Genomic DNA, 26,035 nt, shown 5'->3' on the forward strand with positions numbered 1-26,035 from the left:
CACTATAACAATGCCTTTTTTGTCTTACAGGCGCTGCTTTCAGGCATGGGCTTAAATAAGAGTTAAAATACAACTTGGCTGATAGAGGGCTAAGTATTCACTCAGTCCGCACACAAACACACAGCAAAAATCAATACAACTGCATGATGGCTTATATTAGTGAAAGGAGAAATTAAAGCAAGAGTTTGGTGGCAGTAAAAAGCAAAACTCCTGAAATAAGGATTTTTCCATTAGGTGCAGGAGATGCGGAAACTCAAATTAGATAGGTAGAACTATCTACGCATTAACACAATGAGTCAAATTACGTTCTTACATAAGGAGAGCTGCATGAACAGAGAAAGATGGCTGGAAAGTAACTAGACAAACTGTGAATCAATCAGATGGATATTTAGGCAATAGTGGTTTTTAATAATGAAGGCGACTACTCCCATGATCCATGCGACTTACACCTTTTGTTTTGAATGAGAACCCGTGCATCAGATATTACACATGATGTGTCTAACTGGATTCAAACAAATATATCCAAAAATGACTACATCTTGAAATCAGAATCCTTAATTTCTGTCACAACAAATCTCGACAAAGCCAGGAGAAAAATAGAGAAAAAGCCTTAACTTTTGTGCTTCAGTAGAACCTTCAAGCCAATCAGACTGGACCAAATTACAGCACAGAGGGGAAAGCACAAAGCAAAATGCCATGCTATGCGGCTCTAAAAAGACAGCACAGAGTGGCAGATTACCTGACTACAGAGAATGGCATTAAATTCAGAAGCACTCTGACAAAGTACAGAGTCAGCAGGCACAGCCTGGCTGAACAGCCCGGCAGTTTTAAGACAACATGGCTCCCTACAGCAGAGCAACTCAGCCAGCTGTAAAAAGAAAACAAGAGACACAGCAACACTACTGAACAGAACACACTAAAATTCCAGTTAGTCAGAACAAAACATTTTAGTTAATTCATACACAAACATCTCCAGCTGTACTCTCAAGTGTGGCATAATTCCTCCAATCTTTTCTCCAATGAATTTACATTCATTTGCAACCAATGAATTTACATTCATTTGCAACCAATTCATGCATCAATAAAATGCATTTCTGGTGAAGCATTATTCCTGTCAGATTATGTAAATGTATTTTTTAATTATTTTTTTTATCAGTTTATCAAACAGAATAGTCCTACTGAGCATTTCTACAAAATCTCACCATATAACATTTGTTGCTACAAAATCTGCACATGGCTAATAAAGTATGATTATGGTATGTTTCATTTAATACAACTGAAACATACTTAGACAAGATTAGGGACATCGGATGTTAAGATTACATAATAGAAATATTAGTACTGACTTCCTGTGACAAATGGGATACAAGTCAAACACATCCCAAATCTGCTTCCCTCGAATCCATAGATGTGCTTAATGCCTTATTGTATAACTAGCACATTATACTTCCTGTCTCAACATTAAATGTTTCTGTGAATGTAAATCCTTCATGCAAATTATGCAGAAAGAAAATAAATTCACAAGAAAAAGGAAGGTCTTCATCTACTGTATATCCTGTGCGAAAGTCATTTGTTTTCTAATGTCCAGCTATAAAATTGTTAACTTGTTAATTACAAGTAGCTCAGAATGTCAAGAAACACAAGAGTTATTTCACTACATTAACAAATGTAGAAATCAGACATTGTTCATTGACTTATATGAGTCATTGTAGGTAAACATGAATATTCTTTATGAAAATCATTGGAATACAAACTGTATCGCAATGTCACATTGTGTCCTGTAATGATCATTCATGGTCATAGATGAATCTGAAATAAACATTGCATCAAATATCCAGCAAATTATTGTGCTCATATTGAATATGGCTGGTCGCTGATTTCTACAAAGAAACAAGGACATTTTCATTACCCAAACAAAGCCTTTCACTGCGTGCTAAGGCAAAACGATGCACTGTGCTTTGCAGGCAGACCTTGGGTCAAGTAATACCCAATAGAAACATCATAAACAAATATCTTGGAACATGTGGCGTGTGATGAGACTTTCTTCTAAACCCCAGTGACCTGGATGTTATTTTGTACACAACTGATGGGCTGGCCTTCAAGGAGCACATCAATGAGTAAATATGTGGCTGTCCCAGAAAAAAACAAAGTAATCCCTGGGTTTGACACTGAGGAGGTCTGATTACTTTTCTTGCTCTGTGGATTCATTGTAAGAGTGCGGGCTGTGAGTCTTCCCCTGGAGACATGAGGGGGACATCAGAAAGCACAGCGCCTGTCATCTTACATCTGTCCTCTCCATCCCCTTCCCCTGTCATCGACGATTGGATCAGGGATAATGACTCTCACAGGGACCCTTTACAGGAAGGTGGTCATTATGCAGATATGGTGGATGGGCCACAAATACAACCATCCATGTAATGTTTAACAATACTCTATGATACAACAGCTGAAAGAAAACATGCACACCAACTAGTCATGTAATGCAGTGCATCATTTCCTCATCCTTTCCCCCTTGGCATCACTACTACACATCATCGAAAAATGAGATTTAAAAGGAAAAACTGCATCAGTCATTCATCCTTCGCAGATACACAGAACACATAGCTTGTTAAATCTCTACACCAGTCCTTTTACAACATTTGCATTCATAAATCACCTGGAGGACAGTGAATAGCCTCTATAGCTTTGTTTCTTATTTTCCCAGCTACTTTAATGCTTCCTTCTCAATTGGAGGGTCAAGACATCAACAGCATAATATTAAAAAAAAAACCAGTCAGCATATGCGTGAAAGCACAGCAGATGCATACGATGTTCTGGTTTTGGCAGATGGCTTTCGATCATTCTTCTCCCTTAATCATCCTGCTGTATGCACTTAAAGCTGCTGGAAAACAAGCCTTTTTTAAAGCTAAGGCTTAAGATTGACTATCTCTCTTTAGTTCTGTGGACACATCATTATTGGGCAAACTATTAAACAAAGTAAACCTTAGACAGAGAAAACAGCTCAGTGGTTATGACCAAGAACTCTGAGGTAGAAGTAGACATCAATCAGTGATGTGTCAGCTTCAATATCGGGCTAAATTTAATTAAATTCAATTTAATTTTCATTTACATTGCAACTACTGGTACTGTAATAATCTCTCCTACAGTATACGATAAAACACAAGCATGCATGAAGAATGTGCAGAGAATGCTTGAGTCTGACATTAATGCTGATTTAAAGCCTTCATCTCTTAATGTCATAAAAAAACTCTTTCATTACTTTTCTCTCATCCTGCATCTCTCCTCTCCTCTCTCTCTTTCTCTTTCACCCCCTCTCTCATACAACTAACACAGCCAGCATTCTATTGTTGCTGCTCAAAAGTTGCAGCATGAGCCACAGGCAAGGCTGTGCCACTTACACTCAGGTTTATAGTCTTGGTTTTATTATACACCTACCCATAAGGCAGCCCTCAGAGACGATGACACCCCAGACACCTATTTAAACTGCTTGGTGAGCTGCAGATGACGGAGCCCGGGCAGTGGCAGGTTGTCATCTGCAGGCCTTGTCTCTGTTTATGGGCTGTTAGAGCGTTTGAACCCCAGGGTCAGTCCTGCTGTGGCGACACCATAACACTCCATAGGCAGACCACAAAATGAACAAAAATAAAATCCTAATGAACCTTTTAAGCCCTCTTGTCCATCCGTAGGCTAGGAGCACCATTTGTAAAGAGATAATGCAAGAGGACAGGGGGAGAAGTGCTCTGCCAGCAGGGACAATGAGAACGAGCAGAGGGGCTGTCATTGCTTTGTAAAACCTGGTGATCATCCTCTGACGTGACAGATGCTGAAGAGGTGATAGTGTAATGGTGCAAGTGTCACAGGGCAATGCTGTTTGTTTGTACAGTCATAAATGTGTGGCTGATTGTGTCCACTTCTCTATCTACTCTCAAACTTACACAACATAAACACCCCTACTCGTATAATGTCAGTAAAGGATCAAGGGACAAAAAATAAGTCACTTTATTTTTCTGGGCTTGCACTCCTGCTGTTAGCATAGAAACTTTAAATTACCAAACGTCAACAAAGGACCTTTGTCTAACATTTCTGCAATCATCTTTCAGAGCATAAATTCAGCCAGCTTTACCAGTTTTACTGCTTCAGTCTCAATGTGCTTATTATTCCCCGAACATCAGCAGATGTCTGTTGAGGGCGAAGACAGCAACTAAACACAAGTGAAGGGAATGAGGAAACACATCTGAGAGGAAGGAATGAGGAAATTAAGATTATCTGTAACTGCTGATAAGAGGGATATGATTGAAAGAAAATCACTCATACATTAACACTAAGTACGGGTGGGCAAGATCAAGATCGAACTTGAAGGCATCTTTTTCAGGCAGAAATTATGGCATTTAATGTAATTTTGCTATTGTTTTCAAATTTCTAACAATGTCATTGACTGACATCTATGTCATCGTACCAAAACTGCGATGAACCAGCTAGAAGAACAAACTTAACTCGTGCTTAGGCTGCATATTGTAAATAATTTGATGTGAGTTACAGCTAGCAACATGCAGAGCTTGTGCCAAAAAGAAACATCTTCAATGCAATATTGTGTTTCAGTAATGCAAAGTGAGAAATTCATGGGCCAGGATGGCAGTTTAGACCACGGATTTTGATTAAGATTAAACAGATCATGATGTTATTTTTTAGCCAGATCATCAGATCTCCTCTAACTAGGAGGTTGCTGACTCTACCTGTCACCAAACCTCAGTATAGAGAATCTGCCATGGGCACAGTCTCAATTACTTCCCACCTGTCATCCCTGTACTACCTGGACATCCACCCCCAACAAGGATGAGCCTGTGTTCCATTTTCAGCTCTGCACAGACAGACATGACACCCACATCACCAAACATAAATGAGGACTGAAGCCACTTTAAAGTCTACCATGTCCTGTTTCATCAATATGTGAAGGGATTTTGTACCTACAAGATCACTGGTTAAAGTCTGTAAACTCATTGGCATGTCAGGCCAGAACTGCCACCATCTGGACAACAAAGAAGAAAAAATAAATTATATTAAATCTTAATCACCCTCTATTTTAACCTTCATTTCTTTTCATTCTCGCTTCATTGTATTAGAGAATTATTTCATCACCCTCTTGACTCAGGAGTGCAATAGTCGCAGCTCTGTGATGCACGTCAGCTGCGCCCCCACCACCATCATCCCCATCCACCTTTATCCCTCCACCTCTATCAGAGAACATGTGGACAGAGGCTCAGTGAAAGAGGGCACAGAGAACAGGCAGGCTGAGGAGGGAGGTAATTTCTGCTGTTTCACCTCAGCGCTTTCCTCATTCGACTCTGATTAGCTCCAATAATGTATCTCAGACTTCTCAGCTGTTCAGAAAGATGGGGGCAGAAGAGAAGTGAGCGAGAGGGGCAAGACGGGTGAAGAATACGTCCCCTCCCTCACAGCTCTTCCACACCATTAATCTTTCTCTTCTCACTGTCGTCTCGAAAAAGTGATTATGGTGACTTAATTGTATTTGAAGAGTTTTCTCTACATTGCATATATACCTTAAAAGAGGACTTGTCAAGCTGTGGAAATGCAGATTAGCAGCATTTCTTCTGCACCACTTAAACCTCAGGGATGACACTTGAAGTGGCATTGACTTGCAATGTGTTTCCAGGCAGTGAATTTTCTCAGCTAGATTTAGTGCACTGATTCAGTAAAAAATGCGAATGTACGGTTTGTATTTGCTTTCAAATGCTTGATAAATGTAGCAGATGTTTTTAGCTTGTTTCTTTTCACACTATTACAAGAAGGCTTTATTATTTTCTTTCTTATTTTTTGTATCTGTAAGTATAACCAGAATAATTTGTTTCCTGTAAATCATGAAGATTTGAAAAAGGACTGAAAGATTTGAACCTGCAGTATTTTTTGACCACTTGTGGGCAGCAAAAACACACTGACAAATCATTACTTCTTAAGTTAGTTAGGCATATATCAAAGTTGTTAGCGAACAATGGCTTATTTACATGTCATTCAGTTGTAGTAGATTTGTGACCATATGAGGAATATGAGACCAAGACTAATCCACTCTCAGCTGAACTCTCAACCAATTTCTGAAGGAAATATCTGGTTCTTTAGCTTCTAAATGCTCCACTATGTGCATCTTGTGAGTGGCTGAGATATTTTAATTAACAATTTTGCCAATCCTGCTTTATTTTCTTAGCTTAAATGCCATGTAGGAGATGTCAGAAACCAAATGACTGCTAGCTTCCGATATAATGATATTTTGCATGCAAAGGCTGCAGCTGTTATCGATTGAGACAGACAGCAGGGGGGACTTTTTGAACAGTCATTAACAACCATTATTTATAAAGGCAACGATTGGAAGTCTGAAAGTCTTCAAAATCAAAATTTAGATCCATACGCAGCACGCTACCTTCTCCTTTTTCAATGGATGTCTTTCTTATTGGCTGAGCAATGTGCAAGCTCACATAACACTCACATAATTTGTTCACCACAACTTTAGAAAATGTTTTCAGGGGTATTTTTTGGCAAAAGTCACAGTGATAGGCACCAATACAAGGCTGATTATCAAGTGAAGAACTGATTTATACAGGGCTACGTGGATCTAAAAGGCTGTAAGATTTTCTCATGGGTAAGTAATTCCTAGTATGAATATATAGAAGCCCTAAAGTAAGGATAAGTGAGTTTCTATGGAGCACTTAAACAATATGGTGAGTGTTAATAATGCCAGCAAGACAGAATGACTGTTCTTTTCCTCGAAAATGTCTTTACCACCGTCATCCCACCGTCCCTGGCAAATGATCTTGTAGGCATGCATGTACGCCATGTACAAAAACACATGCAACATGCACAATGTCCGCAGGATACCCACTGGTCATCAAGCACTGTCTCTTTCCTTCAGCTCAGACAAAAGCTTGTGACATGTTCACCAAGCAGCAGGGATCCCATTACTGCACTCAACAGCCTCCCTGTCACAATGCTCACAGATAATTAGTTACACATGCAGCCTGAGGAATGCTAATTGTTGCTCTCCTCCCCTCACTCACTAATTTCTTTCTATACAGTTTCTCACATCCTCCTTCTTTCCCCTAGTTTGCTCGCTCTGCAGGTGGCATAGTGTGCCACTTTTAGACTGTCAAAGTTGTTCAGAAAAGCTTTCAAATTACAGTTTAAATTTCCCTGCTGAGAACCTATTAATTCATAATGGAGACAGAGGGAGAGAGAAAGAGACAGAGAGGCAAAGTTAAACAAAAAAAAAAGGAAAAAAAGGTAGGGATAGCAGTCTGGAGGGCTTAGACACTGGCCACTTTTAGAAACCAAATGTGTTACTTACATGTACTGGAACAACACTCCTTCTCTTCCTCCCCTCATCTCCGTCTGTCTATCATCTGTCACTAGCTGCTCATTTAGGGGAATAAGTCTGCAAAAAGTGTATATTGATGCATAGCTCCTCAGTCTTTTGTATGTTGCAGATATCGATGGACTCCGTGATGAAGAAGAAATTTTCTCTTTTGTGTCTGAAACTAGAAAGCCAGAAGTTTGATCTGACACATCATGAAGCTGCAGAGCCTGGAAACAGATCATTAAGTAATAATGAGGTCCATTTAAGAATTTATTGTTTGCTTGCCTCTACAAAATCACATTGTTAATTGGTATAGCACAGACAAGGGACAAACTCTACAAACACAGACACACGTAGTTCTGTTATTGAGGAATAGTGCTGTCTTTGGCTAGTAATTACGTTCTCCATGGAGGTTATGTTTTTAGTCCAGTTTGTTGGTTTGTTTGTTTGTCAGTTTGTGAGCAGAATTATATGGAAAAACTATCCCGATTTGGAATGGTGGAATGGTGTAACATGGGCCAAGGAAGAACCCATTAGGTTTTAGAGCAGATCCAGGTTCTGCAGATACACACTTTTAGCAAGTCATAAGTAATGATTCAAAGGTGATGCAGACACTTCAGCTAGACATGACTGTGTATTGACATAATTCTAACACTTCTGGAAATATATTTCGACATATGGGTGTAGATTTGCGTATCATAAAAGACAGGACTATTCTGATACACTATCAGAAAGGACTCAGCAAATATCTGCGCTCCCTTCTAATTTCTCACTATATGTATAGTATTAGTTAGTTTTGTGTAAAATACCTTTACCAAAAAAACAAACTGATGAATTGAAATAACAATAACTTCAAGTGTACATCACATCATCGCAACGAGTTCTCTGAATAGAGAAAGGTAAATGTTCATACTTGATGGAGACATTAGCACTTATTTTGCAATAGATGCATAAAGACTTCAAGGGCTGTCAAAGATGTTTAATGACACAGTTTTCAGGTTTCCAGAAATATCTAGTAACTGTGTTCAGATTTGGAAAATTTTGCAATTTAACATTTGCAACCAATGCCACCACAGGCCCCTTTCACAGTGTACAATAACTTCCAAGCCATTAAACAGCAATGATATTGTGATGTCAAGCTTCAAAATGTCATAATGTTTCAAACTGCTCTGAGAACAAGCAGAAATAGCTCACCTACATTTATGACTGTCCATTTCACAAGATGGAAATATTTCCTAAGTCCATTCCTCACTGCCGGTATCTGATCCTATTCATACTGGTGAAGAGATCCTTTCCTTGCGTTCAAATGCATTTAAAAGTTAAAAAGGCGCTAATATTGGGCATATAGCAGTATATTTCATACTCAATACCTTTGTCTGTGCCCAGACAGTGGTTCCTTACTGCAGTGGACAGATGGTAACACAAAGAGATATATTTTTATTAAAAAGATCTGAATTTGTTAATTCAGATTATTGAAGCCCTGTATTAGCAGCTGAACCTCAGAATGCATTATTGCAGAGAACAAGGGTGGTGGATTTAGTCTCCTTCACTGAAGTTGCTCTATGGGATCACTCGACAGCCAGTAATAAGCATACAGATACAGACATGTGAGTATTGAATTGTAAATTTGAGCTTACCCTTTAAACTTGTGGAATTTAGCTTTTTAGTCCCTTGATGGGAACAAGTTGGGGTCCTGCAAGGCAACTGTGTGAACAGATTCCCCTAAATATAATAAATACCATTTCTATTCACACAGAGGCCAAAAACCCTGCTCCTCACTTTATCTTTCATCGCTAAAATATGACAAACTACTACTATTATACCTCATTATCATGGGAGCCTGATGTTTTCTGATTTCTGTTATTGCCCTTGTGTGCATATTCACCTGTAAAATGTGTGAAACTGCAATAAGTTATCCTGCAGTACTGCAGCTTTAACTCAGTGGGGGAGGGTCAAAATTGATGAACCTGCCCTCCAACATGAAGTTTCACTGAATTATCATACTACCAGAATCATATGCACACAGTAAGAGGTATCTAGTAAATTCAGGAAAGGCCGACAACTCTGAAGGCGCTACGGCTAATTGACTAAGACCAGAATATCAGCCCCCTGCTTACACTGCACTTCCCTGACAGTGTGGCTCAACCTTCAGAGCTGGCATTCATGTGATATTCTGGTTCAACAGCTGATCTTTCCAAATTTAGCCACTCGTCACATTTCAGCCAGTTCTTGATTGCAGACACCTGTAGCAAATGGGGGTGTTATTTTATGAGAGGTGGACAAAAATTAGACGCATATTGTGAATTTCCAGAGCAACTAATATACACTATATGCAGTCTTTATCAAGACAGCTCATGCATTTACACCAATCAGCCACATTTAACATTAAAACCGCTGACAGATGAAAGGAATAAAATTAATCATATCTTTATGATGCAAAGTCCTGTGGGGAAACCTTGGGTCCTGGCAATCATGTGGATGTTCTTTGAACATTGCAGTTCAGTACAAAATTCAAAATGCAAATCCTGCTAGTTTTATAATCTTTTCCACAAAGCCTATATATTATTAAAATATATATATATTAGTAAAAATATGTATATTAGTAAAACCACACAGTATGAGATATTTTGTAATCTTGCTATATAAGACGCGCCATTGATTTTGCTAATGTTGCAACATGGGGACCTGTTATGTCCACAGAAAATCTGAATACTTGTATTAATGCAATTATTATGTCATGTTGTAGACTCATTTAATGTACGACATTTGATTGCCCTCAGATAAAAATTGGTTTAGAGGTTTTGTTATTTCAGATTGAGACATGGCAGTTTAAGACCTTACAATCAACTGCAAACAGAGGATGAGAGCAGAGCTGATAGCCACTTTCTAACATAGTAATACTGTATGCTCTTTATAAAACATGGAACAGTATTTTGCTCGCTGTGCTCAGACAGTTCTTATTGTAAAAGAAAGATTTGTGATTGCTGTTTTCCTAAGAGAGGGGAAAGCAAGTTCAGCTATTCAGCTAAAAAGACATTTTTATTTCCCTTTTGCAGTTGTTCCACTACTGTTCCTGTGTCTCAGTGCTATTGGACTGACATGTACGGTATATGTGTGTGTCCACTTTTGGGTGATGATGTTAAAATGTTAGTTCTGCCCTTTACAGCCATTTTTATGGTTATTCACTTTCTTTCCAACCTAAACATCTTCACTGTAGATGTGACGATCTCATAGCTGGTAGCAGAAGTAATCACTGTCTCACAGATTTTATGCTTAACTAAACCAATAGATTATTACATGTATTTTAAGATTAATCCAACAAATTTGAGTGGAATAAATCTTCCCATATTTTCCATTTATTTAAACCAATTTAAGTCAATCAGTTTCTTTTGGCCAGCGGAAACAATTTTTAAACACAACATTGACATATTATCCCTTTAAGTTAAGTTAAAACACTTGATGTGACGGTGACCCGGGCTGTGCTCATAGCTTAAGGGAAATAACGATAAATGATAACTATCTGTGGATTCACTCCACGTAGCTCAAATCAATCAGTTTGATCAGTTGATGACATAAAAATGTATTGTTTTGCAGCTTTCAGTATTAACTTACAAGTGCAGACACTCATTTTTGTCAAATAAATGATTTTAGTTATGATCAGGGTCTACCAGATGTCTCTATGACTTTCATGCAGGAGGTTACAGCTTCAGTGCAGGTTTCAGTGTCTTAAGGCAGTTTCACTGATGTATACCTGCTGTAGTTAGCACACTGAGAGACGAGCAGTCATTAATTCTCAGGAAGAACTGTGCTGGTGGTCCAACCCTGAGATGTATTCCTTGAAAGGTATGGGGCTGCCACTTGCAGTGGCAAACTCATAGTGCAGTATCTCAAAAACAAACTGATCCTGCGCTCCTCAGCGTCTGGTCTGACCCTCCTCCTCGTGTCTCATGTCTCTTTCTCTCTGATATATCCTTCTTATGCTTCTGTGAAATTTCCCTCAGGAGTTGGTAGAGACAGTGTATGTAGGTTATTGTAACCTATATGAGTAGCACCATCCATGGGCATCGTAGTGAATAAGAAAACATGTTTTATCGCTTACACATTACCATGTCATATCTGTGCCGCTCACTCATCACATAATCTTGCTTTCAGAGTTCCCAAACAGTTTATAAGACAACAGTGTCACCTACAGGCAAGCAGCAACCCTACACTCTAACTCATCAAGTGAAGTCAGCATTGTACAGGTGAAAGGTATTTTTACATAATTTCATGCAGTGCTTTTAGCACTACTGCACCTAAACACATAATTCGTGAGACATGCAGAACGTGTGTTTTCCAAGTGATTTATATAGCCAGTCGGATTCCAAGCAAGCAGACATGGCGGAGTTCAAAGGAAGAAGAAAGGAAGAGAATTGTGAATAATTCATTTTTTCTGTTGTACTTCTCATTACTGTAATTACGCAGCCATTGTTCTTTTATGGGGTGGAAACATAAAATTATAATTTAGACAGTGAAATTGACATTTGTAGCAGTAATTGACACTAATAAAATGATTTTTCCTTCTTTCCCCTCGGATCATATGCCAATCAAAATGTGAAATATTAAAGAAGACACTAACAGGCATGATAAGCAGCTAATGAAAAAGGGGAGGCAAGTGGGACAGTAACAGATATACTCCCGCTAATAAGTTCCTGTTCATTAGAGCATGCAAGCTGTACCCGCCTCCTGTCTTGTCTGTTTCTTCTGATTGACAGCTTTGACAGCCTTTCCTGTCAAATAGAAACTTCTGACCGCATCCTCAAATAAAGCATTAATATTTCACAGTACCACTAAGCAGGTTATAAGTCTCTTTATAGATGGATCAGGAGCACACTATTATTGGATGATGACATAAGCTTCTACTTGACTCACTATTTAAAAATAGATGACACTCTATAATGCCAGCATTTTGATGACATTTTCTTGTGTCTGTCTTCACTGCCTCTCACGATGTTGATAGGCTGACTCACACAAAGTGGAGTTGATATGACAGACTTTGATCTCTCCCACTCTGTCTCTCTCTTTTGCTATTCCCCCAGTGGACTTCTGCATATGTCGACCCACATCCACCCTGGAAAAGCAGAACGAAGATCCATGAAATGAGATGCCAAATACTGCTCTTTTTGTGACATGGTGAAAAAAAAAAAGTGTGACAGAGAAGGAACAAAAAAAAAAAAAAAGTTGAGAAGCAACCCGGATGGCCATTATGAGAATTTTGTGACTTCAGTTCACCACTGATGGACGTATTAATCTTACAGCAATAAAATCTGGTCAGGCATTCACAGTGGGTCAGCACCGAATGCAGCTTAGGTCTCAAATTACACCCTGGAGGCTCTTTACCCTTTAAAAAGAGGATGGAAAACTACTGCAAAAAAATCCAAAAAATAGCACCTGTGTTACAAATAGGCAGCAGACGAGCTGCGGGGCGGGCTGGAGGCGACTCGTCCGTAACATGTGCAAGTGGGATGATGTCAGAGAGTCACAGGGAGATCAGGAATGGTGGATTTTACCATTCGCAGAGATCTGGCATGCATGCGGAAATGAGGGTAAGTCTCAGAGATAATCATGCTAACACTGAATTCCCTCATTAACTCTGAGGGTGAGCTGTGGGCAGGCATCCAAATCACACACACACACACACACACACATACTCAGAGTGAGAGTGAGCAAAGAACTAAGACAGTATGTTGATGACAAAGTTCTATAGAATGTGAAAAGGTCATTAATATCAGCCTTTTGAGATGATTAAATATTAATAGTGTTAAGTGATGTTATATAATTACACAGTTTGATTGATTCATACAATAACATACATTTAAAATAAAATTCATTTAACTTATTAGGTTAGTCGTTCAGCATCACCTCTTGTTTCCCTCTACATGGCCCTGCTGTAGGAGCTTTGAGAGAAACCTGACACACTTTCTGTCAGACTTCTCCATGCTTCAGCCTATTATATAGTTCAACCCTGCTCAAAGTCTCTTCAATTATCAGCATGATACTGTTAGTGCCTCTGGTCCCAAGAGGTATTGTAGTGGTACAAGGCTACAGATCAGATTTAGATCTCAGATCAAAGATGTTACATTTTGCCCAAACCCTAATTGGCGTCAAGCAAAAATAGAATGTTTGAACTCCCTCTGATCCTTGCCAGTATAGGGCAACAGTGAATATAAAAGGAGAATAAGTTCAGTAAAAGTGTTTTTTTGATACATTTACTTCTGCACGCATATTGTTTATTTTAATCTGTCCGGTTTTGATTTGGGAAGACTGTCAAAGTGCCCTGCATTTGGCTTATGTGAAATGACTAAAAAAACAAAACAAAACAAAACAAAACAGGACAAACGTGATTTGAGGAATTTGAAAAAAAAAAATCATTACCTTCGCTTTCACCGTCTTTGTTTATTGCTACAGCCTTGCAATGCACAATGCCTGATCTGGTTTTACGTTTCGGATAACAGTACTGGCATTGATTTAGCTCAATATAACAAGTCATTTACAGTATTGTTTGAAGTCCTCTTCAAAGACAGCACAACCTGTGAATGTCACAGAGGGGAACGCATGATATCTTAGAGGCAAATAATTTACTGCCAAAGAATTCACTCATAATTTGATTTTCCACTCCTCTCATTGTTTTGTGATGCTCACTGGGATTTGTGAGACACATACCAAAGATAATTGGCATCTGCCAGTCTCCACTCAAGCACATGTAGATCACTGCATAACTATTTTAAGAGCTAATCAAAGTTTGATAGGATTGTAATGAAGTGAGGTCATAGTTGTAGGCGAGGCTAAAGTAATCTTGACCTAAGCAATGATCGTCTCTCAAGCAGGTGTGATTACCATTTACAAAGTTGATACAAGCTGTGTTAGAGACAGAGTCAGAGTTAGAGACATTTATAAATGTGTCACCGAGGTGAAGGCATTTTCTTACAGTTTTCTAAGGCAGCCGGAGTCAAAAAAGAAGAAAGGAGTCAAGTTCCATCAGGGCTTCTTACCTAAATTGTCAGCACCTCATTCATCATTATGAAAGAAGGAAAACAAATGTTGTGCAAGATAATAACACAGGGGAGATTTTATCTAAAAAGTTAAACACTATTTTAAGCAACTATATGACTTCAAGCAATTTAATGTTGCCTCTATGGGCTTGTGAGCGTGTTTGAAACCATTTCTGGGAGTATCTCCACTTACGAGTATGTGCTTTTCTGCTTGAATGAGAGTGCGTTTGTATGTTTGAGTGACAGTGAGAGGGAACAGTGCCAATAGAGAGTGTAAAAGTTGTGGTAGGTGTTGTTGGTGTGTGTGTGTGTGGGAGTGCATTATGCAAATGCATACCTGGTATAAGCCAGCAGAGGTAGCCAATTGGAGCTGGATGAGGAAGTTTGGAGGATAAAACTCCCATTGTGGTGGGACAGCACCTAGAGTGTGTGCATACTTATTGCTGTTAATTCAAAGATTTGGGAAACAAGAAGGACTCACCTCGTCTCACTGTAAACACCAGTCCACAAGAGTATTGGAATCTCCTGAAACTGTATTGATTTCAATCCTGTAGTTTTTTCAGCGGATCTGTGTGAGACTTTTCTTAGGCCTGATTGGACCCCATTCCACTGCTCTGGTAGGCTGCCATACTGGTGCTGGGCAACCAGCAATGCTTTTCAAAATGATTGAATGCAGTTTGATCGAAATGAAGGCTGGTTGAATAGGCTCGGTGTGTACTGTGTGTATTTAACTATAAGATGATTAGATTTTTTACATGCTTTCATTGAACTGTTCGGTTTGAAAAACATTTTTTCAGTGGGTTTAGACCTCCGACTATCCCACATGTATATCATGTAACAGTTTTCAATTATAGAGTGATGGCAAAGCTAAAAGGGTTACAGTATGATTATCTAAACAATCACACTGAACAGAATTTCTCATTTTCATGAAAAGTTAAGTACATAGAATTTTCTAAATGAAAAGAAAAAAGTTTGTGTAGTGCTATACCTAATAACAGTGTTTAGATTAGGTAAAGTAACAAAAAAATGTAGAGAATTTAAACAGAGAAACAAGGATCAATTCTGTCTTACAGGTCTGTTTGGCTAAAATGAAACTAACAGTTGAAAGACAGTTGACACAACACTCATGTGACCTCCTCAGATCAACATTGCTTATCTCAGGTCTGTGAAACAGAGTGATTTTTTCCCTAATGAGCCGACAGGATATTGATCCATAACGGTAGCTATGTCTTAGTCCAGCTCCTTATGCCACATGCTTTTTGCTTTGACATAAGCTACTCGTCTTGTTGATAAAATACATGCTTGGCAGTAGGAGACACAAGTGAGTGTTAACACAGAGCATGTCAGATTGTCAGTTGAGGAAGTGATCTGCTTTGGCATGACAGTATGTGTCACGTATCTTCCAGAGATATTCCATTCAGGGATCTTGACTTTAGGTTGTTTGTAAGCTGATTTGCCAGGTCTTTATGGAGATTCAGTTTCCTGCCTAAGCATATGTCACTGATGTGTTTGTTCTGGAAGCCTTGTATTTGATGTTGAAATTTGTAACAGGGCTTGGCCCAGCACTTTTTATAACCTGCCATAAAGGTGTGACCGACATTTTCCAGGGAACAGGTGAAGTATGGGTCGCTGAGTGAAGAAATAGCCTCATTGTGTGTCAGTCTGAAACAGGTGTTGCTCAGTAACATTTCCAAAACCAGTGTTAACTGTTACAAACAGCGCTTTCACCAAGTTAAGTCTTTCCAAAGACATTAAATGCTGGAAATTGTTGAAAGGGGCATAGATTTTGTGAATGTTAATAATGTAGCAACAGAACTAAACTATTAAGTAACAGTCTGGTATTTTGTGTCTCAGTCTCTCATTGCACATGAAACTGGATACTGTCACTGAAACGTGTCAGACATGACGCAGCTAATGTGCATCTGCAACACTTCTCCACCTCCTGTAGGGCACAACAGTGGAGCTGCTGAAATTCTAACAAGCTTTATTTACATGAGATGCAAATATACTTGTGGTTAAGTCTGAAACATGCTTTTATTTATCTCTATATGTATACAAGTCTGTAAACCCTTAAATATTAACTGAAAATGTAAAGCATGAGATGGAGTGCAACCTACATATAACAATTAGCTCAAAATAAGCTGTTGTAAATCTGGAGTAAGTGTGAAAAATGTAACAACAGCAGTTATTTAAACGGCAATGGCACCTAAGTTTCTATTATTTAAGGCATTTTGAACTTTTTTTCTGAGCAGAAGATACTATAAACAGTCGCCTCATAGCAAAAGGGTTCCAGGTTCGAATGTCAGTATGGGCCCTTCTATGTGGAGTTTGCATGTTCTCCCTGTGCCTGCGTGGGTTTTCTCCGGGTACTCCGGCTTCCTCTCACAATACCAAAAACATGCACATTATCTGGCTACTCTATACTGCCCTTAGGTGTGAGTGTGTGCGTGAGTGGTTGTCTGTCTTTGTGTGTTGGCCCTGTGATTTACTGACGACCAGTCCAGGGTGTACCCTGCCTCTCGCCCGTAGTCAGCTGGGATAAGCAGTGACGGATAAGCAGTATAAAAAAATGGATGAACTCACGAACACATTAAATAGAAGTTTTACAATGTGTAATATACAAATATGTCTCAATTCAAACATAAAACCTAGCTCACTCATGTAAATGGCCAGCTTGTGCAATCCATAAACTGTACTGATACAGAAGGCCTTTGTGTTAATATTTATAAGCTATATGCTAATTAAAAGCCCTTCAATGGCTTATTAAGCAAGACTAGATGGATTTTTAAAAAATTAACTTATTAAGGGAGTTTAAAGTTGTAATCTTGAAGATTTCAGGACGTGCTGATGCCCTTGGTTAGTTCAAGAGCAAGTAAGGTGTAATAAAACAGAAAACACACGATTCACATTAAAAGCCAACCCCTGTTCTATTTTTAAATGTATAGCAGCAGCTACAGTATTTTCAGCATTTGCACTTGTAGAAACTTTTATATTTTATATATTTTGTTGAAAGATTGTCTTTTTCAGAAAACTGGGCAATCAATGTGGTAGAAAGAAGCAAATATTCTTGACAATAGTGCTAAATGACCAGAGCAAGCAGGGGGAAAGGGCTTTTGCTCAAAAGTTCGAAAACCTAGTCCAAACAGAATGCACTGCACTGCACCACACCAGTAAAATGCTCCAGTTGTTTGGTGACATACAAATTGGGTGATTGTTTTTGGCTTGGTAGGCACAAAATGGTAGCCTTGACACAGACTTTTATATTAACAACAAAATAAGAACTAAAACATGTTTCTGAAAACATCTGACACCAATAGACAATGCAGTAACAGAGTCTTGATTCATATTTGATCAGCAATGTTTTAAGATTTTGAGTTGCTAGAGCCGCTTCGTCAGAAGTCCGGCAAATGAGTTGAAAACTCCTAATTTGCATACAGTACAATACCCACACTGTAGTGATATAAAGTTGGTTGAAAATTGGCAATACTTACCTTTCATATAGCTCTGATGTGGTGTGAACGGCAAACAGTGAGACATTCATACATTGTTTTCCTGTGAATCCGTCTTTCCGAATCTGGCAGACTAATACAAATACATTTAATGGATAACATATAAGTAAAGATTAAAGATTAAGATTAAAGTGACATATTTTGTCATTGGAGGGAACCATAAATAGTGTAAATGGTGTCAAAAATGGAGGTTTAAGTCCTTCAAAATCTTAACAGTTATTATAACTGTTGAACATGTGCATCTGTTAGAATATTTCAAGTACAGTTGTTTTTTGTGTTGCTGGATATCCTAAAGCAGTAAAGATTGTTGTTTCCATTTAGATCTATCCATACCATAAATCATTCCTCTCCTGCCTCGGCCCCTGGGCCATGGTACATCAGAGAATAGCAGCTACAATATGAGCGTAACTCCATCCACCAACCTGGACAGCCAGCTGACCACTACCTGGGGCCCTACTAACTCCTACCCTGATGGTGAGGCTCGCGACCCACTAATGAGTCCTATTGTTTGCCTTCCGGGCATTATGTATGCACTTTTCACTGACATAAACTGGTGAATTAAACTGTCTGAATACAATTTTGATGACTCAAGGAAATATCCTGATTTTTTGTGCTAGAGGACTCTGATTGCTCTCTATTCAACAATCCAGTCTTATCAATGCACTGCTTATGAAACTGCAACGCAAAATTAAAATCACTCAGCAATTAGCAACTGATGTATTGCTCACCTGGTGAGCCCAAAGCTCCAGAACACAAGCACTGTATTAAGGATTCCTAACTGAGACGGAGCTCAATAGCTCTTTCAGTAAATTGCTCTGCAGATTAATTATTGACAAATATCTTCAGTAGAGGCATTAACACTTATTTCATCAGATGCATTGTAACTGATGTAGACAAATGTTTTCATACACAAACACTGATGTTTATCCCCAGTTCCGATGGTGATGTCTGGTTACACAAGTCGTCTGTGGCCTCGTGACTCCCAGCCTCAGTTCTGGACTAAGTACCAGGTGTGGGAATGGCTGCAACAGGTCATGGACATGCACCAGATCGATGCCTCCAACATTCCCTTCCAGAACTTTGATATGGACGGCCATCAGCTCTGCAATCTGAGCTACCAGGACTTCATCCATGCTGCTGGCAGCGTGGGACCCATTCTCTTCCACAGCATCACAGAGCTCAAGTGGAGCGGTGCGTCTGAAAGGCTGAGGGGGTGGGGTGCTGAAAAGGGGAAAAAGGATGATCATTAGTCTCATTTAAAATAGAAGTTTGTGATTTGAATCGGGTCTGGAACAAATTCTTTTGTTTTTGCTGAGAAAGGATCATAGAGCCAGTCAGGGGTCAGGGGTACAGTAGAGGGGAGAAGGTGTGCTTCAAGCAAAGGAGATGATAGGTTTGTTGTTTGCTCTTGCAAGAGTGGGGCTCTTAACAAAGCACAGAGGTGATGTGAAGCTGAGAAACAGGCAGAGAAATAGTTCAAACACTTTTCTAATTAGACTTGGGTTGGGGATTCATTGGCCTTAGGCTCCACCTTTTGTCTTACAAATATAACTGTTATGTGAAGAATGTTGCCTCTTGAGACAATTAAAACAATAAATTCATTCATATTCTTGTGTAGCATTATGAGGTTAATGGCATTTCAATATAACAATAATGACAGGAGACCAAGAACAACAGGTTTAACCTCAATTCTGTGATCTAAAGACAAGGTATATCAAACCACAGCACAATGCAGCTATTGTTCAGAAATAAGCTCAGTTCATTGAGACAAGGTGTTCCATCAAATATTATTGTCAAACTGTACCTGGGTTTAATTACACTTTCACTCCTTTTAAAGTCTGGTCTGTTATTATGAATACAGTAAATCTTTTAGCTCTGTTTGTACTGAAACAAGGCACCATGTTTGTTTGGCATTACAAAACAGTATCTGAATATGCCATAAAGTGATGTAAAAGATTTCCTCCTAAATCTGCTAAAATTCTCTGTATTTGGTTCATAAATATTTACGATCTCACCATGAATTCTAAAGTGAATAATCAATCTTCAGATATTGCACAACACTGATAGGTTGAAACCCCCGATTTGTGCTAATAATTTACTTTGTTTTTCCCTCTTATTCCTGTACAGGGCAGTACCACATGGAAATAGGACAACTGGACCTCAAACCAGAATGTAAGAGTCTCCTAAACAAGTCATTGATCAGGCAAAAGCAAAATGTCTCTGTAGATTGTCCCCTGCTTGCTTGCCTACAGTTGTTCAGATACATCAGATTACTCATGATGTTCTCATAATTTCTTGTTTCACTTAACTCTTTTTCTCTTTACAGTAGACTTCTCTTGTCCATTTCCAGATGTCAGCTATCCGCCAGGAGGTACCGTAAATATATCAACCTCCTGCATTATTTCTACTAATGCTTCATCTAAAAATGAATCCTGTATCAAATAAATGAAATATTAAGTTTGAGTCTTTTTTTTCTTAGATATCTATGATCCCTCAATTCACTCACTCGCACCCGATGCCTCTCCAACCCCTTCTAGCCCTGGTGAGTAACTTGATCACACTTTCTGGTTTTTAATGGGAGTCCAAAAACAGTTAAAAGAATTCAACAATTATGTGATTTTTCTTTTCCTCTCAGATATCAAAAGGTCTTACAGTCGCCCAGATCAGGTCAAAAAACACAGTAAGTGATACCAACTTATCTTTACCTGTTATTATTTAATTATTTGAACATACTGTATATGTTATGACATGTTATAATATTTAATTCTCACCATTCAACCTTCTTTCTGTCCCCACAGACCCAAGGGGGACCCACTTGTGGGAGTTCATCAGGGACATTCTGCTGAACCCAGAGCGAAATCCAGGGTTGATCAAGTGGGAGGATCGGACAGAGGGGGTTTTCCGCTTCCTGAAGTCAGAGGCCGTGGCACAGTTATGGGGCAAGAAGAAGAACAACAGCAGCATGACCTACGAGAAACTAAGTCGGGCTATGAGGTACACCTCTAAAGCTATCATACATGTGGACAGTGGACAGTACCACTTAGGGCACATGTGGTACTGTCCCAATGACATGCCCTATTCTATCGTAAATGTGGACGGCAGTGTGTAAATCACAGGAGAAACAATGCTGCAGGTACTGATTTAGAATCTCCTGAAAGTATTCATTCGATAACTGAGGCAGTCACAACATCTGGGTCTCCTTAATTTTAATGTTGTTCAGTGTGTTCAATAGAGACTGTGGCCACTAAATGTTAGCATGTACATTTTTACTTCATGCAGCTTTTCACTACAGAAATACATTTCCTGCAGTTTCGGTACAGTCAACACTGGGTGTTCAATAGTTTGGCATTAGCTCGTAAAATCTGTGATGAGAAGAAATTTCACACTGCATTGTTCCCAATCCAATTTACTTAAGCAGCTTATTTCACTTGCTACTGAACAGAACATACTGTAATGACTACAAAATTTACTTAGAAACAACCTTGGTTACTTATAGGTGACATCATTAAGAGTTATGCATCTAAAGCCAGTGATCTCAAACCATGAAAACATATATTTACCATTTTCCCTTGTGGATTACCTACAATTGACTCATTTTTTGAACTGCAACATGTTTTCACTTTTCTCCCAAATGAACTGAAATGGCCTTTTCCTCAGAAAATCTTCTTGGCTCCTTCAGTAGTCACAGCTTTACATTCAAATGAGCTAATCTAATGAGCTTAATTTCATTGTCGTGCAAACCACTGGGAGCTACAAAATGTGCCCACAGGTATTGTCACTGTGACCACAAAGCTGATTTTCTTTTTATTGTGGTACAGCAGGAGGGTTTACAGCTCGATGGCATCACCAGACAGATTGATATTCTCTGTTATGAATAACAAAAGCAAAAGAATAACAATGACTTAGTTTTCTTTCATTTAAATTCATATGAGGAAATTTAAGACATATTATGAAAGCAAATACATTTGTCAAATGACAGAGAAACTGAGGCAACTTGTACTTCTCCTGACTAAGTTATCTATCATCCTTCTAATGAAGACAGTAAAAGAAAGATGGGAGTACTTGATAGATATGTTGTTGTGGTGATAGGCAAACTTTTATTTTAGTATTAGTATAATTCTTTCCATATTTTATATTTTTATACTTCTTCATACTCTATATTTTAGTACTTGATACTTCAAATATTTTATTGGATGGTGCTCTGTGTGTGTGTGCTATCTATCTATCTATCTATCTATCTATCTATCTATCTATCTATCTATCTATCTATGTACATAACACATATATATGGCGACAGGAGTGAGAGAATAATGTTGATTATATTTTGATATTTTTCTTATAGTCAACAAATTCTGTGGAAAAGACAAAATCCAGCAAGGTGTTTGCTGACTATGGCTCTTAAAAGCCCATTGGTTCTTACTGTTGACATAAATGCTTAAAAATGGACAACAAACGTATTCTTTAATTAAAAAGGCAAACAGACTCAAACAGCTGGCCGTCATTGTTTTTAGCAAACATTACTCACACAGAAGGAAATAACTTCTGGGACAATTTTTAGCTGTGCATTTGGTGGGCATGTGAATAGTTTCAGCACCAGGACAGTAAACTGCAGGTGGGATCTACTTAAAATAAACTAGAATGTCCACGTTGGTTGGATACCCAGACAGTATTTATCAGCAAGATTGATTCATCAGACCTCCACATATTGTTGCAATTTATTGAATTCAGAGCCATGCAGGTCCTAAAAGAAAAAAATGACCACAAGTAGTTCAGACTACATCATGAAGTATTATAGCACACCACATTTTCATATAACATTTATAACATTGTTTTTAATAATAGTTTATAATGAAGTCGCTTTGAATTCAATTTACCAGTCAGTTCATCTGTCCTCTTTTACAGATATTACTACAAAAGAGAAATCCTGGAACGAGTTGATGGACGCAGACTTGTATACAAGTTTGGAAGGAATGCAAGAGGGTGGAGGGAGTCAGAGAAGTGACAATTTCATTAATTTATGTTTTCTTTCAAGTTGTATGCAATGTCATGTTTTACTGTAAGTTTCACTCACTGTTTTTGATACAGATTTGTTTGAACTGTTTACACATTGTTGATAATTGTATGTTTATTTCATTTTTTTTTCTTTAAATTTATCCCTTTGCTGTGACAGTGCATTGCGATGTCCTTTACTGTGCCTTATTAAAAACTTGCTTGTTATGCCAGCATAAAAACAGCAGTAAAACTCATGCTTACATAAGATCGCAGTGAAGACAGGAACATCAAAAACTGCCAAGAGCTATCATAAAGCATTGTTCTTTGCATTTTTTTTTCTTCAAAACACTCACAAATCCCAAAGGTGTACATGTTGATAGCATTCAAAATACATGTGGAAAACAGATGTGTGTGTATGTTGAGTGGTGTTGACATTTATACTGTGAACTGCCCTTTGGGAAGGATGCTTGAAAAAAACTGTAATAAAATAGCATTCAATAAGCGCAATGCAGCAATGAAGTGCAAGAATGCCTAAACTAAGTGATACACTTACTATTTACTATGCATTCAGTGAGCTGTAAAAGACGTTGTGTCTGTTAATGTTTACTACAAATAAAGCTTGTCATTGTTTTTATTTTATGAAGGTCATTTTTACTGAACTGCATGCATACAATTCAGTTATAACTGTTTATATCAAGAAGCAGCCAACCCCTGTGACTTCTAACTGTTATGAGAGAGAAAGAAATATTACTCTGTTGGGGGTTTTTTTTTTGTTTGTTTTTTCTTGTCATTTATCAATCAGTCAACATTTTGAGTCAATCTACCACCTAAATTGCACCTCTTCTTTTTCAGACGTGATCAATACTGTCTGTCCGCAGAGTGTGACTCAGATCCACAGCTTTAAGCCTTGTTCCCACTCGCTCTATTACAAACCTCACTTTGAGAAGACATGCACTTTGAGATAGTGCAGGTGTTTCTGTTTTATCTGCTAACGTTTTATCATGACAGTGTGAAATGCCACACAGTTAAGTGTTCACCAGTGCGTGCTATAGTTGCCACACTGGTTCCTGCTGGCAGCAGTCGAATGACCTGGCCTAGATGGCCAATAAGATAAAAGTAGTATCGATAAAGGGCTCCTTTCTTTGGCCTGCATGCACAAGCAAATCCTTGTCTAATCTTCACTCTAATTTATCTGCCTTTTATAATGCTTCTTTACATAGCGTGGCATTGATTGACACCGAGTTCAGTTATCATTCCTGATGGCTACCAGAATTTGACCACTGTGCTTCCCTCTCACATACGTCACTACCCAGCACCATCACGACGAGAGCTGGAAGAAATGACACCGCGTCATTTCATTATCAAGAACTGCATCAACAACACTCTTGTAGTGTAATGGAATTTGTGAACGATTAACAGAGCATTTCTTCCTGGTAACAGGAAATCATCGCTGATGAGAAGAGTTTGCTGTAATTTTGTTTTTCATTCAAGACTGGATGACATACTGAGAGATGATAAAACCAGTCCAGCTCCTGATTGGATTGAGATAATGGCTTCTGATTGCAATATTGTTATATTGCATGACAAAAAGCAAACAGTGCAGCACAAACTGAAGTGCCATCATGTTCCATTGTACAGATCTGTGATGAGACATTATTCCCATGGAGAATTCACATTTTGTAGTTTCACTAGAGCTGCACTTGTCATGACCCATATTATGCACTTTCGGTTTGAAATGTTTACAAAATCAAACGGAGCTACGTTTAATAATTCACCAAAATAAAAGTCAGCTTTATTGACTGTATATGCTTTATATTAGTAGACGATAACGGGAAATGATGACAGTGTTTGACAGCTGTGAAGCAGAGTGCAAAGTGTTTAACAGCCACAAACAAATGAGGCAAAGCATTAAGAACAGGATTTGTGTATTATTTACCCTTTACCTCAAATGCTTCAGAGCATTTGATTATGACACCATTAAGGCTTTGTGCAATGTACATGAACATTAATGCAGCACAAAGACACGAACTGGGAAATGACTGATGTTTTCAATCTGATCATCAAAGACACAGAAAAACAGCTGAAATGTGGCCTCAGTTTAACTACTGAATAATGTTCTGCTCTGTTACTGAACAGTTAGGCAAATCTAACCTCTGCAAAACAAAGAGACACCTTTAGTTCTGTATATGTGTGTGTGTGTGTGTGTGTGTATGTGTTTGTACATATGCATAGTATATAGGAACATCTACACTGAGTATGAGCTGGAAGTCTCAAGGTCAGCATGGAAGACACCTCCCAAGGTGTTTGAGAATGACCGAGCTAAGATCCTGTGGGACTTTCAGATGCAGAGTGACAAAATAGCGACGGCAAACCATCCCCACATTGTGGTGGTCCACAAACAGGAGAAGAAGGCAGAGGTGATGGATGTAGCAATTCCAAGTGACAGCAAGATTGAGAAGAAGGAACACGACAAGCTCGCAAAATACCAAGGGCCAAAAGAAGAGCTAGAAAAGATGTGGAGAGTTAAGGCAGCAGTGGTGCCAGAGGTAATCAGGGCACTGGGGACTGTGACCCCAAACTCCCAAAGTGGCTCCAGCAGATTCTGGGCACAACATTAGTGGCCTCTGTCCAAAAGAGTGCTGTCCTAGGAAGATACTATGCAGAACCCTCAAACTTCCAGGCCTCTGGTAGGACCTGAGCTTGAGGAGGACACACACCACACCAGAAGGGGGGGGGGGATTTTATATATATATGTATATATATATATATATGAGGAGTGCTGTGTGTGATTCAGCAAGGGTTATGACTTCAGTGGTTCTTGCTAATCAGCTGTGCGTGAGAGAAGCAGTATACTGTTCGAGAAATTCGGGAAAACACCGTTAAACCAGTGCAACAGGTATTTAACAGGACGTGGTTTTAGGCACTGAGGGCACTGCTGCCTGGCACCGATGACATAAAGGCAAACATGCACCCAAACTGGTTGTAATAGATCTGGGAAGGAAGAGAAACACACAAATGCTGGTGAGAAGAGATATTTAATCTATGAGTTGAGTCTCTGAGTTTTACTTTAGCCCTTGAGTGTTTTTTTTTTTTTTTTTGTTTTTTTTTTGGCGACATGTATGTGCAGGAAAGATCTGGCTCAG

At 38.8% G+C, this 26,035-nt stretch overlaps 1 protein-coding gene across 2 annotated transcripts; it reads left to right on the forward strand.

Moving 5' to 3' along the window:
• Nucleotides 1–14,781: 14,781 nt before the first annotated feature.
• ehf (ets homologous factor) lies at nucleotides 14,782–23,526 on the forward strand. 2 transcript variants are annotated; one of them, XM_046395262.1, is made up of 9 exons: nucleotides 14,782–15,008; nucleotides 18,222–18,374; nucleotides 18,834–19,091; nucleotides 20,028–20,072; nucleotides 20,230–20,271; nucleotides 20,380–20,442; nucleotides 20,536–20,580; nucleotides 20,699–20,894; nucleotides 22,803–23,526. In XM_046395262.1, exons 2-9 carry the CDS (start codon nucleotides 18,299–18,301, stop codon nucleotides 22,900–22,902), a joined length of 825 nt encoding a protein of 274 aa, XP_046251218.1. In that variant the 5' UTR covers nucleotides 14,782–15,008; nucleotides 18,222–18,298; the 3' UTR covers nucleotides 22,903–23,526. The 2 variants fall into 2 exon arrangements, with proteins under 2 accessions (XP_046251218.1, XP_046251217.1); XM_046395261.1 differs by having other exon boundaries at nucleotides 14,783–15,008; nucleotides 20,227–20,271.
• The last annotated feature ends 2,509 nt before the right edge of the window (nucleotides 23,527–26,035 follow it).

The sequence above is a fragment of the Scatophagus argus genome, chromosome 7 (assembly GCF_020382885.2).
Source record: "Scatophagus argus isolate fScaArg1 chromosome 7, fScaArg1.pri, whole genome shotgun sequence".
In the NCBI taxonomy this organism is placed as follows: domain Eukaryota; kingdom Metazoa; phylum Chordata; class Actinopteri; family Scatophagidae; genus Scatophagus; species Scatophagus argus.